Raw genomic sequence first — 19379 nt, 5'->3', positions numbered from 1 at the left:
CCTAATTATAAGTGGTATCTTTGTTTGTAAGATACTCTTCACCTTCAGACTTTTTTTAACCTCTAACCCACATCAGGTCTGGGCCTAAGCCTAAATCACAATTATGAATACCTACTTGTGGTTCACACCAGGAAATAACTGTCAACTTCTGAAAGTGAAATTTCACCATGCTGCTAAAAATAAATAATCCTACAAGAGTGCACAAAGCAATTCAGCACACAGGAACCCACCCCAGCAATACAGACTGCATATAAAAATGCTATGCATTTATTCCCAAACTACAGCTACTGAATTCTTTCTTCAGTGATAAATCTGGGTACGAATTAAAACTTTTTACACAGGGGCAGCACCTGTGGCTCAGTCGGTAAGGCGCCGGCCCCATATACCGAGGGTGGCGGGTTCAAACCCGGCCCCGGCCAAACTGCAACCAAAAAATAGCTGGGCGTTGTGGCAGGCGCCTGTAGTCCCAGCTGCTCGGGAGGCTGAGGCAAGAGAATTGCTTAAGCCCAGGAGTTGGAGGTTGCTGTGAGCTGTGTGAGGCCACAGCACTCTACAGAGGGCCATAAAGTGAGACTCTGTCTCTACAAAAAAAAAAAAAACAACTTTTTACACAGAAAAATATAACCAAGGTTAAAGACAAGTGACCAGACAGAACATCTGTAACATCATAACAATTATTTGTAAATGCACTCAATAATAATAAAAAAGGCCAGGAACTATGGTTCATATCTATAATACGAGCATTTTGAAATAACAAGGCAAGATAATCACTTGAGGCCAGGAGTTTGAGGCCAGCCTGGGCAACTTAATGAGACCTTGTCTCTATAAAAAATTCTAAAAATTGGCTCGGCGCCCATAGCAGAGTGGTTACGGCACCAGTCACAAACACCTAGGCTGGCGGGATGGAACCCTGCCCAGGCCAGCTAAACAACAATGACAATTGCAACAAAAAATAGCTGGGCATTGTGGCAGGCGCCTGTAGTCCCAGCTACTCGGGAGCCTGAGGCCAAAGAATTGCTTAAGCCCAAGAGTTGGAGGTTGCTGTGAGCTGTTACGCCACGGCATTCTACCAAGGGCAACACAATGAGACTCTGTCTCAAAAAAATAATTAAAAAATTTAAAAATTCTGGGCAGCGCCTGTGGCTCAGCGGGTAGGGCGCCGGCCCCATATGCCAAGGGTGGCGAGTTCAAACCCAGCCCCGGCCAAACTGCAACAACAAAAAAAAATAGCCAGGTGTTGTGGCGGGCGCCTGTAGTCCCAGCTACTCGGGAGGCTGAGTCAAGAGAATTGCCTAAGCCCAAGGATTCAGAGGTTGCTGTGAGCTGTGTGATGCCACGGCACTCTACCAAGGGCGATAAGGTGAGACTCTGTCTCTACAAAAAAAAAAAAAATTTAAAAATTCTAAAAATTAGCCAGGCGTGGTGATGTGTGCCTGTAGTTCCACCTACTTAGGAGGAGGAGGTGGGAAGATCATTCAAGCAGAGGAACTGGTGGTTGCAGCAAGCGATGATCCGGCCACTGCCCTTAGCCTGGGTGACACAGAAGAAAGCTAAAACTAAAACAAAAAACCACAACATAATAAGGCTCTTACCTTTCTACTTGGCAAACATAAACAGTCAGGTAACACATCATGCAGGTAAAGATGTAGGACAACTACCACTTTTCACAAATGGATACTACCTTGAGGGCAATTTGGAAATACCTATTAAAATTTAAAATGTACATAGCCTTTGACCCAGCCATTTCACTTTCAGGAATTGAACCTACAGTTATTACTGGCACATATCTTACCATATCCAAATTTTCTATTATGAATACTACTTTATAATCAGAAGAGCTCATCTTAACAGTGAATGTAACTGGGCACAGCCAGCTGCAGATTTCCTTGTCCTTCTTCACTCCCACTGCTTCACTTGACTAGAGAAATGATAACAATCAAACATCCGAAGCAAAATGCGGTCGTTTAAATCCTATCACAATACATTTCAAAAGACTTCCTTTTCTTATACCAGAACTGTGCAGTAAATATAGCACCATTTAAACAGTAAAACCCATGGGCGGTGCCTGTGCCTCAGTAGGGTGCTGGCCTCATATACTGAGGGTGGTGGGTTCAAACCCAGCCCTGGCAAAACTGCAACAACAAAGAGAAAAAAACAGTAAAACCTTGGAAACAATCTATATGAATCTATTAATAGAAAAGTGATTGGGCGGCGCCTGTGGCTCAGTGAGTAGGGCGCCGGCCCCATATGCCGAGGGTGGCGGGTTCAAACCCAGCCCCAGCCAAACTGCAACAACAACAAAAAATAGCCGGGCGTTGTGGCGGGCGCCTGTAGTCCCAGCTGCTGGGGAGGCTGAGGCAAGAGAATCGCGTAAGCCCAAGAGTTAGAGGTTGCTGTGAGCCATGTGACGCCACGGCACTCTATCCGAGGGCGGTACAGTGAGGCTCTGTCTCTACAAAAAAAAAAAAAAGAAAAGTGATTACAACAAATACAAATCCTGCAATGAAATATTATATATTCATGAAAAATAACATATAAAGATAATACAGAATCACTAAGAAATACAGTGCGTAGGTGAAGAATATGTTCTTGTATTTTATTTTTAAAACAAGGGAGAGCTCCTTATTTATGTCCAGACTTGTTCTGAAAGGATGAGGAATTGTTAACAGTGGGAAATTATAGTCTCCGTGAGAGGAAAGAGTTCACTGTATGTCCTTTAGAAGGTCTGACTTACCACTTTCTTTAGGTAAAAAATTAACTTTTAAAGACCACCAACTGGAGATTGGAAATTATAAAATATAATATTATCTTCTTGCTTTTAGAGCAAAGAAGATAATCTAGTTTGGCTTTCTCATTATCAAGAATTATGACTTTCACATTACAAGATGTGATAAAGAGAAGCCCAGAAAAGATGGGAACTAAGTCACAAACAGGTGGTTGCAGAGTTAAACAGTTTTTCAAGAAACCATTAACTTTTGACAATTCATCTTTGGCAGTAAAAGGGTTTCACAGAAGGATGTGAGAGGAAATGTGCTGCTTGCCAACACACTACTGTTTACTAACATTTCGTTTACAATTTTAGTGTTAAAACTGCATTATAAGGAAATTTTGTCCAGAAAGAATCACCTGTGGTCCTCCAGGTCCTGGTTACATGCACACCCAAGTAAAGCAGGGGATGGGTGCAGGATGTGTGAACATCCCCAGACACCCTGGAAGCTGCCCCCATCGGGATGGGGGGGGGGATAAACAGGACCGGCTCAAACACTGCACATCTGTGGGGTTTGCTACCTCACTTGCACTCTGGGCCTCTTTCTCCTGGGGACACTGACACCACCTCTGCCTCACACAAGTCAACTGTAACTGAGCAGCTACAAGTAACACATCCGGCAGGAGAACAAATTCTGAGTACAGCGTGTATCTAACTGTGACAAGCAAGGAGGGAAACAAAAATATCCTTGGAAAACGTCCCCTGAAGCTCTCACTGCAACTTAACCCCTGACAATGAGACAAAGATGCCCTTAACTGTGCAGATAGGGAACTGATACATTTTTTTCCCCAAAGAACAAAGTGTATCAAAAGCCTTAACAATGTGCACACGTTGACCAGGCAATTTGATTTTCTGCAATTTATCCTAAAAAATGATTATAATTGTTGGCTACCACACTGTAGACAATAGAACAGAACCTAAATGAACCTAAATGTCTAAAAATAAAGGATGAACACGTGCACTTCACATAAAGTTCATACCATGAACATGTGTAAGAGCTGTTATAAATAAAACACAAATTTCCCAACAATAAAAAAAAAAAAAAAAGATGCCAGCTGTTCGGGACGACTGTCTTTCCATCCTAGCACCATGGCTCAATTTGTCCGCAACCTTGCAGAGAAGGCCCCGGTGCTGATGAATGCTGCCTGTGACTTATTCGAAGCCTCGGTTGGGCCAAATTTTGGTACTACGCCAAGGTTGAGCTGGTTCCTCCAACCCCTGCTAAGATCCCTAGAGCTTTTCAGAGCCTGAAAAAAATAGTCAGTAGTGCTCAAACTGGTAGCTTCAAACAGCTCACAGTTAAGGAAGCTGTGCTAAATGGTTTGGTGGCCACTGAGGTGTGAATGTGGTTTTATGTCAGCAAGATCATAGGCAAGCGTGGCATCATTGGCTATAATCTTTGAAGGCCAAGCTTTAACATCTGATTACATTTGACTTATATGAGACGACCATGTGTGATCAGATTGTTACCTGAATAAAATGTGTCAAAAAAAAAAAAAAAAAGCAGACAACCCAACAGAAAAATTGGGAAAAGACTTGAACAAGCTCTTTATAAAAGACAACATCCAAATGGCAAGTAAGCATATAAAAAGGTGCTCAGCTTCATTGGTCATCAGGAAGGGAAAACTAAAACCACCTGTAATGCCATAGTCATCTCCAAGGACGACTGAAATGAAAAGAGCTGCCAATAGCAAATATTAATAAGGATGTAGGACAAATACAATTCATACACTGCTGTGGGTATGTAAAATAGAACAATTACTTTGGAGCAATGTTTGGCGATATTTCATAGAATTAATATACCCGTACCCTCTGCCTGAGCAGTTCTACCCCCAGATGTGTACTCAACAGAATTACCCACGTATATTCCCTAAAAGACAGGTGCAAGGACGCTCATGACAATACTTTTTGTAATCGCCAAAGACTGGAAACAACCTCCATTTCCATCACCAAAAGAGTAAGTAAACGATGTGTTTATTTTTTCACCTAGAATACTACACAACAAGAATGAACAAACTTGCACAACACCATGGATGAATCTCACAAAAATAAATAAATCAAACACAATTTTAATGTTAGAAACAATTTAGCCCTCAACTTTGGAGATAATCTACAGCACAAATGTCCTGTGGTCAATTCAACAAACCTTAGAATGGGTGTGGTAGTATTGCTGCTCCCCTAAGGAGCCCAGCCCTGCTTTCCACACTCTGCCTCTGCTCACACCCCTCTCAGAATACCCACAGTATGATGAACATGCTTCAACCCACAACCCACTCACCACATCACCACATGACATCAGTCTTTTGCATGTCCCTCATAATTTTGTCCTGAGCCCAAACATCTTCTCAGGCAGACACTTGCCCTTGACCATTTCCTCTCATCCCACAAGCCCAACTGCCAAACCACTGATGGACTGCCCCTCCCAATCCCCACCTGGGCTCCAGATCAGAACTTCCGACGGCCTTGGCACACTCCCTGAGCCCAGAGGACCCCTGACGTGACCCTATCTCTTTACTTCTCCCCCATTCCCAGCCCTATCACTAAGTGCAGCTTACTGAGTCCGGCCTCCTCAACACCTCCTGCACCCATCCCCTCCAGATGGGTTCCTGGCTCCTTACTTCAGGCCCTCAGTTGCCTCTCCCTCAGTTTCCCTGCCTTCAGGCTTACATGTGTGGAATCAAACACCACACTGCCCTGCGCTCTCCTAAGTTTGTTTAATGTTACTGCACTGCTCAAAATCCTCCAATGGCTCTCCAGTGCTCCCTGAATATGCCCTGGTATGGCCTCCAGCTCTGGCAGCTGACGACCCATCCCCACCCCCTCTGCACACCTCCTTCCAGCATCATCGTCACAGCCTGTAGCTGACCACAGCACCTCCATGTTTAGACAGCTCTGCACGTGCTGCTCCTCCAACCAGTGACATCAATGTCACCAGGTAATTAACTGTCACCCAATCTTCTGGTCCCTTTCAAAACAAATCAGCCCTTTACCTGTCTTCCCATTCCCTCACCAATGTGCTACACTTTTTTTTTCTTAATTGAGACAGAGTCTTAGTATGTCACCCTCAGTAGAGTGCCATGACGTCACAACCCACAGCAACCTCAAACTCTTGGGCTTAAGCGATTCTCTTGCCTCAGCTTCCCAAGTTGCTGGGACTATAGGCACCAGCCACAATGCCCGGCTATTTTATTGTTTTTAGCAGGCCCAGGCCAGGTTCGAACCCACCAGCCCCAGTGTATGTGGCCACACCTAGCTACTGAGTTACAGATGCGGAGCCAATGTGCTATGCTATACTCTTAACTTCCAATTCCAACAACCGTACAGACTATACTGTCTGAGGGTGGATTGTCAGTGAAGCATTTGCCTCTGTGCAGCCACTTACCCCTCCTTGAACCTCTCTGGACACCACTCTCTTCCTGCAGCCACCCCCCTTCCTAATTTACAAACACACACACATTAAATGTTGCAGTACCTCACAAATTCCTCCCTGTCAAAAACTCCAAGCCCTCTCTTAGGTGACTGCATTCTCAGTCCTAAGCCACCTGTCTGCTAATAACCCCAAATGTGCATCTCTAGCCCAGATTCTTCCCTGAGTTTCACATGTGTATAACCCACCGCCTGTTAGACATCCCACCTCTGTCCCGCAGGAACCTAGATGATTGTTCCACCAACACTTTCCCCTCTTGAAGAATCTACTCCCCACCACTCAAACTCATCAAGATTGCTCTCTTTGTACCAGAAGACTGCAACCCCCTCGACTCAGACCCAGGCCAATCAGGATCTTCTCTCCGGACAATTTGGAACTGAAATCAAATTGTCTCCACACTTAAAACTAGGAAATAAAATACAGCTGAGATTATGTGCAAGTGAAATGGAAAAGCTTGTCTCAGAGCCAAGAACAAAGGTGACAGAGAAAGGCAGTGAGTGAGCACACAGCTCCAGGGGGACTGAGAGGGGCTGCTCTGGGGCTGGTAACTTGGTGCCTGGCTGGTCCAGCCTCTCACAGACCGGTGGTTTCATACTGTCTTGCCTACAACCTGTAGCTGATCACCGCTCCTCAGCACTCAGCTCAGTGAATTTCTGTACTTACAATCAAATGTGCCCTAAGATAATCATCTGTGTACTAACAAGAAAGGAAAAAGGTTGCCAATTAAACTATATCACGTTGTCAAAATGTACTCTGATTTCAGAAACACTAACAAATGGACATCAGTGTGCTCTGATGACTCCCAGTGATCAGATGCCCCCTACAAGGTCTTGTTTCTTACACTTACCCAAGAGACATCAATACTCGGGACTGAGCTCAAACCCAACTCTACTTTTCCTGATTCAGGCCCAAGGGAAATCTAGAACGCGGTAATTACTATCTATTACTATTTAACTTTTAATTGTTTAAGTCTTATCTCCCCAATAAGATTTTAAACTCCTTCAAAGCATCATGGTTCCTACAGAGTCTTTACAAATAATAAAAACCAAAAACATTCATTGGGGGAAGTGTTTCGTTGGCAGTGGGCACAAGAGCTGAACAAATGTATAACTTATGACCCGGTACATAAGAGTATTATGTTCACCAACAGGCACACGCCAAAAAACCCCAATTAGACTGTGTAGCGTTTGTTTATGCCAAGGGCCAAGCTACACAACAAGGTGGACAGGGTCCCGCCTCTGAGACAGACTGCTGAGCCAAAGAAGCTGGGCATAAAAAAGGGCAAGGGCCATGTGACTCCTTTTACAAAAAGTTCAACAACACGTAAAACTAATCTATGGTAATAAAGGTCAAAAGACTAGTCACTGTTGGGGAGGGGTCATGCACCCAGACATGACCTTTCAGTCCATGATCCCATAGATGATACTACCATGTTTTTTACTATACCTTTTCTCCGTTTAGACAAATACTGTGTTACAAGTGCCCACAGCACACAGTAGAATAACAGTCACACAAGACTGTAGCCTGGGAGCGAACACCATGCCCTGCAGCCTAGGCACACAGTGGGCTGCACCACCTAGGTCTGCACTCTGACATTCACACAAGAAAACTACCTCACAGTGTGGAGAGGGAGCCTCTGGAATGCAGGGAATGTTCTTTCTCTGATGTGATGTGAGTGCTGCACCAGGTACACATGGTTGTGTCCATATGTGAAAATCCCTCAAGTGGCACCTACTATTGGTTCCTCACCCAATTCCTCTACCATGCCAGGGCATCCATCCCCCAGCTGCTGCAAGTCAGCTACTAACAGCTCCTTACTGCCACCTCTAGAGGATGACTCTCCCTGAGAGGCTGACCCAAGAACAGCAGGCAGCCAAAGCCCCCTCGTCTCCATCAGGGACATGCTCCCAGTGGGCCTGGGCTACAGCCACATCCCAGCTGGTGAAGACACCTTTTCCCTGTCCTACCCAGCTTCCCCCACTCCCTTCCTCCTCAATTTCACAGGCACAAGGATGGTCCTAAGCCTCTGCTGGGGGACAGGACCCAAGACAGAACACATAATGTTTGTGATCCTATACATTGTTTCTACCTCAATGTTTTTTTTTTAAGAGCAGATTGTTTTGAACAGCTAAAAAGCAACATGCGATCTCCTCTTGAGATTCCGATAGATAACACTTCCTCAGAGCAAAGAAGTGTCACCAGGCTACAAAGGACCATCACCCACGGGAGACCTCAGGTCTCCTGCGGCAGAAGGTCGTAGGCGAACATTAATTCCAAGGGGGCGACCCGCCACTAGCTTGCTGTGTGAATGTGCCATCACTCAAGTGCTCTCTATCTCACCTTCCAAACTTAGAAACCAGGAGCTATGCCCCCAAGGCTCTCTAAAGACTGTTCCAACTGCAGAGATGCTTGGGTCTCATACGGAATTTCAACCAGCCTTGACTCCTGCCGCACAATCCCTCCAAACCCTTCACCTTCACCCAAGCCTCGGAGCTGGAAAAGGAACGGCCGCCTCTCTCCCACCCACCCCCAGCTTCTCAGCCTCCATCCTCAGAGACCACCGCGCACACCCCCAGGGCACAGAGTGTCCTCCTGCATAAATGTCAGCGTCCTCTCAGGGTTACACGCAGTGTACAAGACACGCTAATGTGGAGGCAAGAGAGGCCAGCAGAGCACTCTGGAGGGCATTCCAGAAAGCACTCAGTGAACAGGCAGCCAGTCAAATTCTATCAAACATCTCAAGGACTCCAAGTGTGGGGATCACATTTCACTTCCAATCTGATCCCAGGGGTGCAAGTCGGGCAGCTGCAGCAGCGCCACGCACCGAGGCTCCGCTGTGCAGCGACTCCCGAGCCAACAGAGGCGGTCACCAGGGACAGAGCGGTCCCGGAGCCGGGACGACAGCGCATCCGCCGTCCTTCACCACGCGGAGAAGGGCCGGCTGGTCCCGCCGTGTTTCCGGAAGGCTGGAGAGACTTCCCGGGCCTCGGCTCCACACGTGACTGATTACCAGGCCTCCGCCTCCAGTTCGGGGATCGCGCCCCCAGAAGCGCGCCCGGCGGCTCCCCCGGCAGCGACTCCGCCGGCGGCGCTCACAGGGTCGCCCGGGGCCGAGCAGCGAACGCGCCCCCCGGAGCCGGCCCTCGGCGCGGCCCCTCGGCCAGACCCCGCGGGCAGCGGGACGCCGTTGCCGGGGACGCCACCGCGCCGAGGCCGGCTCAGCCCTCCCGGGGCCGCTCCCGCGCCGCCCGCGCCGCCCACGACGCTCCGGACCCCACCCGGGCCGGACCCCAGGCCGCCACCGCCACCGCCACCGCCACCGCCACCGCGGGAGGCCCCGAGCGCACGGGCGGAGCTCACCTTCCGACTCGCGCCGCCGAGGGACACCTTGGGCCGCGTCTTGAAGTCCCCTTCAAAGCTGAACATCTTTACAGCTTATCCCATCGGGGAGCGCCCGGCCGAGCAGCCGGGCGGGGTGTCGGCTCTCGGAGCCCGCCCGGCCAGGAGCAGCGCGACCAGGCGGCGGCCGGAGGCGACCGTACCCGCGCCGCGCTCTGCCCTCCCGGCCCTGCCCGGGGCGCAGGGGCGGCGACAACGGAGGGGCGGCCCTACCTCGCCGCTCCTCATCCACGCCTCCCGCTGCTGCGGCCGCGGCCTGGAGCGCCCGGCGGGCCGCGTACCCTACGCCCGCTCCGGGAGCAGCCGCCTCGGGAGGGAAGATGGCGGCCGGCCGCAGCTGCCGTGCGCGGTCCCGCGAGCGCGCGCGCTCTCGCCGGCGACGGCGGGACGCTTCTCCCGGCGGCCTCGCCAGCGTGCGCGGCCCCGGAGGGCGCGCAGGAACCTGAGGCGGAGCCTGGGCCCCTGGGGGCGGGGCGGGGCGGCGGAGAAGGCGGGTCCGGGGCCTCTGGGCGCTTCTCTGGGAAGCGCTCACGTCGGGCGCAGCCTGGAAGGACTAGTCTGGCGTAGCTCGTGTATTTAGAGTCTGCGTGTTACATGTGTCGCGTCACATATACGTATTTACCGTATCACACATACATGCACATGTTCGTCTAAGGCACAGCATACATATCCGTAAATATCAAGCCCACGCACAACCCACGTACACGTGTGTCTCATACGCAATGCATACGTGCACATACATACGAGCTATGCATATACACGCTTATACGTATGTACTAAGTATAGATGTTCCTCAATCTGCTACGGGGTTGCATCCTGATAAAACCACCATAAGATGAAAATATTGCAAGTCAAAAATGCGATTAATACCCTATAAGCCCATCACAAACTCAAAAAGTCCTAAACTAAGTCATCGTAAGTTAGGAATCATCTGTACATAAATATGTATGTCATATCCACAACTACGTATTTAAATATATCTCACGTAAACACATGCTCTCTCACACATGAGATGTAGGTATATCTCATACAATTGAAACCAATTTTAAAAATTCTTTTTAAATTGTGCATTTTTAAAGTATACGACATGATGTTTTGATACACACGTCATGAAATGATTACCCTCTTTTTTCCTATGTGGTAAGAACACCTAAAATCTACTTTCAGCAAAATTCTAATGTACAGCACAGTATGTATTATAATATTAACTACAGTCCTCCTGGTGACTTTTGGGTCTCTGGCTTATTCATCCCACATAACTGCAAGTTTGTACTTCTGAGTCACATCTCCCCACGTCCTCCACCCTCCAGCCTGGGTAACTACCACTTTACACTGTGTTTCTAGTAGGGTTTTATTTTTATTAGATTCCACGTGTGAGAACATATGGTGTTTTTTTTTCCTCTGTGTCTGATTTCACTTAACATGTCTTCTAGGTTCGTCCATATTGTTGTAGGAAAGGACAGAATTTTCTTTTTTAAAGCTAAATACTGTACCATTGTATGTATATGCCATGATTTATCTATTTAGGCATCACTGGACTTGTTTCATAGATTGGCTATTGTGAATAATGTTGCAATAACCATAGGAGCAGCTGATTTCATTTCCTTTAGATATATAACCAGCAGTTCTGATTCTATGTCTCCATTTTTCATTGTTGTTCACAATGACTACACTATTCGCATTCCCAATAACAGTGTGCAAAGCTCCCTTTTCTCCACGCCCTCAACAGCACTTGTCACCTCTTGCTTTTAGGTAACAGCTCTCCTAGCAGATGTGAGGTGAACACTGAGATGGTATCTCACTGTGGTTTTGATTTGCATTCCTTGGAGACTGATGATACTGAGCACCTTTTCATATAGCTGTTGGGCATTTGTATATACTTTTGGAAAAATTCAGGCCCTTTGCCCGTTTTTAAATGTGGAAAACCAAAATTTAAAAACAAATATTTATCATAACTATGTGAGATGCACTATTTTTTCCACTGTCTACTTCTTTCTGTTTTCTTTTTTCTTTAGAAACGAGTTTTATGCTTTGGGGCTCAGGCTGGAGTGAAGTGGTGGGATTGCAGCCTCAAACACCTGTCTCCAAGCAATACTCTCAATTTGACCTCCCAAGATGCTGGGATGACAGAAGTAAGCCACTGTGCCAGTCCTATTTTTTACAAAAACAGTTTCAAACCACCTACTGCATTTCACATGGATCTCAGCATGCACTCTGAAATATCCTGGCTTATATATAAATGTAAATGAGTGGATGGACAAACAGATAGACACAAACATTGCTGTTTTCAGAATCTTGGTGTTTTCCCAAAGTTCACAGGTAGAAACTGAATCCCCAACCTCATTGTATTAAGAGGCAGAGCCCTTCAAAGGTCTTACATCATGAACAGGATCAGGGTCCTCATAAAATAGGCCTAAGGCAGTCTCCTTGGCCCTTCTGCCAGGTGAGGACACAGCAAGAAGACAGCCTGTATGACACAGAGCCTGTTACAGACCCCAGAACAAACCCTGTATGACACAGAGCCTGTAGCAGACACCAAAACTCACCCTGTATGACAGTGAGCCCCTCACCACACCAAAACTCACCCAGTATGACACAGAGCCTGTCACAGACCCCAGAATAAACCTGTATGTCACAGAGCCTGTAGCAGACACCAGAACTCACCCTGTGTGACACAGAGCCCTTCACGGATACCAGATCTCACCCTGTATGACAATGAGCCCCTCACCACACCAAAACTCACCCAGTATGACACAGAGCCTGTCGCAGATCCCAGAACAAACACTGTATGACACAGAGCCCGTAGCAGACACCAAAACTCACCCTGTATGACAGTGAGCCCCTCACCACACCAAAACTCACCCAGTATGACACAGAGCCCCCCACAGACACCAGATCTCACCCTGTGTGACACAGAACCCCCCACAGACACCAGAACTTACCCTGTGGGACACAGAGCCTCCCACGGACACCAGATCTCACCCTTTGTGACACAGAGCCCCCCACGGACACCGGATCTCACCCTGTATGACACAGAGCCCCCCACGGACACCAGATCTCACCCTGTGTGACAGAGAGACCCCCAGGGACACCAGATCTCACCCTTTGTGACACAGAGACCCCCACGGACACCAGATCTCACCCCGTGTGACATAGAGCCCCCCACGGACACCAGATCTCACCCTGTGTGACACAGAGTCCCCCACAGACACCATATCTTACCCTTTGTGACACAGAGCCCCTCATGGACACCAGGTCTCACCCTGTGTGACACAGAGACCCCCGCGGACACCAGATCTCACCCTTTGTGACACAGAGCCCCTCACCGACACCAGATCTCACCCTGTGTGACACAGAGCTCCTCGTGGACACCGGATCTCACCCTGTGTGACACAGAGACCCTCCATGGACACTGGATCTCACCCTGTGTGACGCAGAGACCCCCACGGACACCAGATCTCACCCTGTGTGACACAGAGACCCCACGGACACCAGATCTCACCCTGTGTGACACAGAGCCCCTCATGGACACCGGATTTCACCCTGTGTGACACAGAGACCCCCCATGGACACCAGATCTCACCCTGTGTGACACAGAGACCCCCACGGACACCAGATCTCACCCTGTGTGACACAGAGACCCCCAGGGACACCAGATCTCACCCTGTGTGACACAGAGTTCTCCTCGGACACCAGATCTCACCGCTGTGACAGAGAGCCCCTCACGGACACCAGATCTCACCCTGTGTGACACAGAGCCCCACACGGACACCGGATCTCACCCTGTGTGACACAGAGCCCCTCGTGGACACCGGATCTCACCCTGTGTGACACAGAGACCCTCCAAGGACACTGGATCTCACCCTGTGTGATGCAGAGACCCCCACGGACACCGGATCTCACCCTGTGTGACACAGAGACCCCCCACGGACACCAGATCTCACCCTGTGTGACACAGAGACCCCCAGGGACACCAGATTTCACCCTGTGTGACACAGAGTTCTCTTCGGACACCAGATCTCACCCCTGTGACAGAGAGCCCCTCACGGACACCAGATCTCACCCTGTGTGACACAGAGTTCCCCACGGACACCAGATCTCACCCTGTGTGACAGAGAGACCCCCACGGACACCAGATCTCACCCTGTGTGATGCAGAGACCCCCACAGACACCAGATCTCCTGGTCTCTTGGTCTTGGATTCCCCAGCCTCCAGAACTATGAGGAACACAGTTCTGTTGTTATTACCTTACTCAGCCCTGGTATGTGGTAATAGTAAACCATGATGTGTGTATATGCACATGTACATGAACTTGTAAATCAGGATCCAAGAATTTTGGAAGCCACTGACTAGTGTGCAGTGTTATAGGTAATATATACACAGCCACTCTAATATGTCTCAAATCCTCGATTCATCAGAAATGTCCAAAGTTTACCAATGTTGACATTTTATGGACATTGTCAATTAAAAAGATACACCTGTGCTCACTTCAGCAGCACATACACTAAATTGGAACGATAGAGAAGATTAGCACGGCCCCTGTGCAAGGATAACACACAAATTCATGAAGCGTTCCATTTCTTTTAGTTATTTATACCCTCACATTAACCTGAAATAAAGAAAAAAAATCTTTTTTTCTTTTTTTACTTATCAGAATAGCACAGATTAAAAATAATATCAGTAAGTGTGTCTAATCTGAATTCTTAGGTTTTGCTTTGAATAAACTTTTCCAAGGTCTGGGCCCAGGAGAGGAGCCAGCAAACTTATTTTCACTCTCACACCAACCCTCACCCTCCAACATCAGCTCTGCTCGTAGCTGAGGTACGTTGGCATGTATCTGCTGGGTCTCTTTCGAAGGTTCTCGTTGGCTAAGCCACCCCTTCCCTGGGTCTAATGCCATGTGCTGCCCCAGCATGGATGACTCTGTGCTAATTCTGACGTTTTCATTGGGCAGCCCTCTGTGTGAGCATACAGCTTCACTCTGTACTCCACTGAAGAACTAGTGATCTGTCCCCTCTGCAGGAAAAACTGGCTTGTCAAAAAGGTCACTTATTTGTATTTAACATGATTCCTTCTGAAATATTTTCAAAGATTTCAACAATGCTTGAGACAGGGTCTTGCTCTGTCTCCCAGGCTGTAACTCGGTGGCCTGGTTATAACTCCCTGCAGCCTTGAACTCCTGGCCTCTAGTCATCCTCCTTTCTCAGCCTCCCAAGGAGCTGGAACTATATGTGTGAGTTACTGACTGGCCATCCTAAATACTATTTTAATAGAAAAATTCAAACCAAACAAAACAGAGAGACTAGTATACTCAGTTCCCATCACCAGACACCTCACTTCAAGGTTCATCTGATCTTGTGGAATGTGTATCTCACCCATTATCAACTTGCCTCCACTATTTTGAACCAGATTCCAGACATAATTTCATCCCTAATCATCTCAGTACGTATCTCTAAAAAAGTGCAATTATTTTGTCCATCTTAGAATGCTGAAAAAATATTTAAAAAAAATTTAAGTGAGAGATGGAGGCACTTCCACTCCAAGAAGGCAAGGTCAGATCCAGGATTGCTCCTGGGGCATTTCGCCTTCCCAGAACTCTGCCTTTTCCCAGAAGGAAGAGGAGAAAAATTACCAAGTTCCAGGAGGCAGTGACATTCAAGGACGTAGCTGTGGCCTTCACTGAGGAGGAGCTGGGGCTGTTGGACATTGCCCACAGAAAGCTGTACCGAGAAGTCACGCTGGAGAACTTCAGGAACCTGGTCTCAAACATCAATCCTTCAGACCTGATATGATATTCCAATTGGAGAGAGAGGAAAAGCTTTGGATGAAGGAGATTCAAACTCAAATGGGTAGACATTCATGCGGCAGGAATCAAAATGAGATGGAGACTCTTCAAGAAGGAGGATTAAAATGCCTTTCACCAGGAGAGCTTTCATGCTAGCAAATCAAGAGACATGTTGTGAGTAGATTAACCAGAAGTCAAGACTCCATGATAAATATTCAAGGAAAGAGTTCTCAGTTCCTCAAGCAATGATTCCCCTGTCAAGTGAGAGCAGGAGAATCTATTCAGACTTCCGTAGATGACACTCGTCTCATGAACCTTACAGGAGATCATTCCAATATCACTGAAAATTAAGAATTTCTAACTGAGAAAGTTCAGAATTCTTGGAGTAAAATATATCTGAATGAGACACAGAATTATCTGTGAACAGACTCAGATGAAAAACAAATTATGTAGGTGGCTCCCGTGGCTCAGTAAGTAGGGTGCCGGCTCCATATACTGAGGGTGGCTGGTTCGAACCTGGCCCTGGCCAAACTGCAACAAAAAATAGCCTGGCATTGTGGTGGGCGCCTGTAGTCCCAGCTACTTGGGAGCTGGAGGCAAGAGAATCTCTTAAGCACAGGAGTTTGAGGTTGCTGTGAGCTGTGATGCTACAGCACTCTACAGAGGGTGACATAATGAGACTCTGTCTCAAAACAAACAAACAAACAAACAAAAATCTAAGGGCTCAGTGCCTGTGGCTCAAGTGGCAAAGGTGCCAGCCACATACACCTGAGCTGGCGGGTTCGAATCCAGCCTGGGCCCACCAAGCAACAATGACGGCTGCAACCAAAAAATAGCGGGCATTGTGGCAGGCGCCTGTAGTCCCAGCCACTTGGGAGGCAGAGGCAGGAGAATCGCTTGCGCCCAGGAGTTGGAGGTTGCTGTGAGCTTTGATGCCATGGCACTCTACCCAGGGCGACAGCTTGAGGCTCTGTCTCAAAAAAACAAAAACAAAAACAAAAAAAACTAAGCATACATTTGCCATAAGACCCAGCAACAGCACTGCTGTGTGTTTGTTTCAGGGTAATGAGAATTTATGTCCATATGACGTTTGTACACAAATACCCACAGCATCTGTATTTGTATTACCCCAAATTTGGAAATAATCAAAATGTCCTTTAAAGGATGATGGTGAGATTTTGGCAATCCATACCACAGAATAGTGCTCAGCAAGCTCTAAACAGTGCACACTGTGGGCACACACACCTTGGATGGGTCTCAAGGGCATTCTGCTGACTGGGAAAGCTGGTCCCAGCAGGGCACATACATATTGCATGGCTCAATTTATATGACAAAATGGCAAAATCACAGAGGTGGAGAATAGATTAGCCCTGTGAGGGTGAGGGGTGGGGAGAAGGAGGACCATGAAGGGGCCACAGGTTCATCTTGGTTGTGGTAGCTCCACAGAGATACACATGTAATAAAATGATGCAGAACTGCTTTGGGAGGTGTTGGGTGCATATATCACCTCAATTGCAGTGATGGCATCAGCGTGTGTTCAAATGTCCAGATTCATCAAACTGCACGCATTACATATGTGAAGCTCCTTATGTGTTGACTATACCTCAATAGAGCTGTCATAAAAAAGGACCTAGAACTATGAATGCACATTGTACCAATGTCAGCATCCTGGTTTATATATTGTACTACACTTACATTAAGACAAAGTCATAGGCCAAACTGAATGAAGGTTCAACAGGGCTGGGTCCTTCTGTAGGTTCCAGAGGAGAAGCTGCTTTCTGGCTCCTTCTAGCTCCTGAATGCCTCTGGCTCTCACTGGCTCATGGTCCATTCCTGCCATCACATCATTCACCTCTCTGTCCTCATGTCCCCTTCTCTGATGGAGTCTCCTGCCTTCCTCTTGTAAGCACCTGTGATGACATCAGGGCCACTGGAAAAACAGGGTCATATCCCCATCTCAGGGCCCTTAATATAATCATATCTTCAAGGCTCTTTTGCCATGTGGGGTAGTGAAGTCATGGCTTCCGGGATTAGATGGACATACTTGGGGGCACTATTCTGTGTGCTATGCTCTCCATCCGGAAGTTTTCTGGCTTTTTTTTTTTTGTCTGTGTGTGTGTGAGATAGAGTCTCACTATGTCACCCTTGATAGCATGCCATGATGTCATAGCTCACAGCAACCTTAAACTTTTGGGCTTAAGTGATTCTCTTGCCTCAGCCTCCCAAGTAGCTGGGACTATAGGTGCTCACCACAAAGCCTAGTTAAAGTTTTCTGTTTTTCAATGAGATTATAGTCCCCTTTTCCCCAAAAGACTTTTCCTCTTTGGTACCAAAATATGCCATATGCCTTCCACAACAGTGTTTGCAGATATATTGAATTAATTTTAGAATCTTATTGTAGAGGTGTGCCATAATTTATTATTTTACCATTTCCCTATTGTTTGACATCTAGATTGATGTCTTTTTGTAAGTACGATTTCTGCTCCAAGAACATTCTTGCACATATGAATGTGTTATTTTTACAGGATTGCCGGGCTCAATTAGGATATGAGCAGGTGCTCAACACCACTACTCATCAGGAAAACACAAACGAAAGCCACAGTGAGACAGCACCTCAGTCCTGCCAGAATGGCCGTGACCAAAAATACAAAAGGTAATAAGTGTTGGCAAGAGAAGAGGGAACCTTGGACACTATTGATGGGAATGGAAATTGGTACAGCCATTATGGAAGACAGTGTGGAAGTTCCTCAGAAAATAAAAAATAGAACTACAAAAGTAGTTCTATACCCAAAGGAAATGAAATCAGTTTGTTGGACACATGTCTGCACTCCCATCGTCATTGTAGCACTATTCACAATAGTCAAGTTACAGAATCAACCTATGTGTCTACTGCTGGGTGAATGGATAAAGAAAATGTGGTATATACATACGGGAACACTATTCAGCCTTTAAAGGCAAGAAATCTTGTCATGTGTGACAACATAAACAAACTAGATAAACCCAGAGGACGTTATGCTAAGTGAAATAAGCCAGGCACACAATGATAAATATCATATGATCTCACTTATATGTGGAATCTAAAAATGGAAGCAGAGAGTAGAATGGGGATTGCCAGAGGCTGGGGGTCGGGGGCACGGAATGGGGGAGATGCTCAGTTTCAGTTACTCAAGACAAATAAGTTCTGAAGACCTGCTGTACAACACGAAGGCATCCTTGATAATCCTGCATTGTGTGTTGAGATGTGTGAGAGAGTGTAGATCCTACATGTTCTCATACGTTGAGATGTGTGAGAGTGTAGACCCTACGTGTTCTCTCATGTTGAAATGTGTAGACCCTACATGTTCTCATACATTGAGATGTGTGAGGGAGTATAGACCCTACATGTTCTCATATGTTGAGATGTGTGAGGGCGTGTAGACCCTATGTGTTCTCCTATGTTGAGATGTGTGAGAGAGTGTAGACCCTACATGTTCTCGTACGTTGAGATGTGTGAGGGTGTGTAGACCTTACATGTTCTCATACGTTGAGATGTGTGAGGGCGTGTAGACCCTATGTGTTCTCCTATGTTGAGATGTGTGAGAGAGTGTAGACCCTACATGTTCTTGTACGTTGAGATGTGTGAGGGAGTGTAGACCCTACGTGTTCTCGTACATTGAGATGTGTGAGGGAGTGTAGACCCTACGTGTCTCATATGTTGAAATGTGTGAGGGAGTGTAGACCCTACATGTTCTCGTATGTTGAGATGTGGGAGAGAGTGTAGACTCTACGTGTTCTCCCATGTTCTCGTATGTTGAGATGTGGGAGAGAGTGTAGACCCTACATGTTCTTGTACATTGAGATGTGTGAAGGAGTGTAGACCCTACGTGTTCTCCCATGTTTAGATGTGTGAGGGAGTGTAGACCCTACATGTTCTTGTATGTTGAGATGTGTGAAAGAGTGTAGATCCTACGTGTTCTCCTATGTTGAGATGTGTAAGGGAGTGTAGACCCTACGTGTTTTGT

At 47.2% G+C, this 19379-nt stretch overlaps 1 protein-coding gene, 1 non-coding gene and 2 pseudogenes across 3 annotated transcripts in view; 3 read left to right on the top strand and 1 right to left on the bottom strand.

Moving 5' to 3' along the window:
* UBE3C (ubiquitin protein ligase E3C) overlaps nucleotides 1–9939 on the bottom strand; it is a 129816-nt gene extending 119877 nt beyond the window's left edge. The window contains exon 1 of one of the 2 annotated variants that reach the window (XM_053608439.1): nucleotides 9555–9939. In XM_053608439.1, coding sequence (XP_053464414.1) covers nucleotides 9555–9620 — 66 coding nt within the window. In that variant the 5' untranslated portion in view covers nucleotides 9621–9939. The remainder of the gene's footprint in view (nucleotides 1–9554) is intronic. The other variant, XM_053608440.1, reaches the window with a different exon arrangement.
* Nucleotides 3824–4224, top strand: LOC128598159 (ATP synthase subunit g, mitochondrial-like; annotated as a pseudogene).
* Nucleotides 9914–15801, top strand: LOC128598426 (zinc finger protein 235-like; annotated as a pseudogene).
* On the top strand, nucleotides 14074–14177 carry LOC128560545 (U6 spliceosomal RNA). Its single transcript, XR_008373041.1, has one exon. It is a non-coding gene; the product is annotated as a U6 spliceosomal RNA (small nuclear RNA).
* Nucleotides 15802–19379: the final 3578 nt, after the last annotated feature.

This window comes from Nycticebus coucang, chromosome 11, assembly GCF_027406575.1.
Source record: "Nycticebus coucang isolate mNycCou1 chromosome 11, mNycCou1.pri, whole genome shotgun sequence".
NCBI lineage: Eukaryota > Metazoa > Chordata > Mammalia > Primates > Lorisidae > Nycticebus > Nycticebus coucang.
Note: the sequence above shows the minus strand (reverse complement) of the source record. Positions and strands in the feature narration are given on the sequence as shown.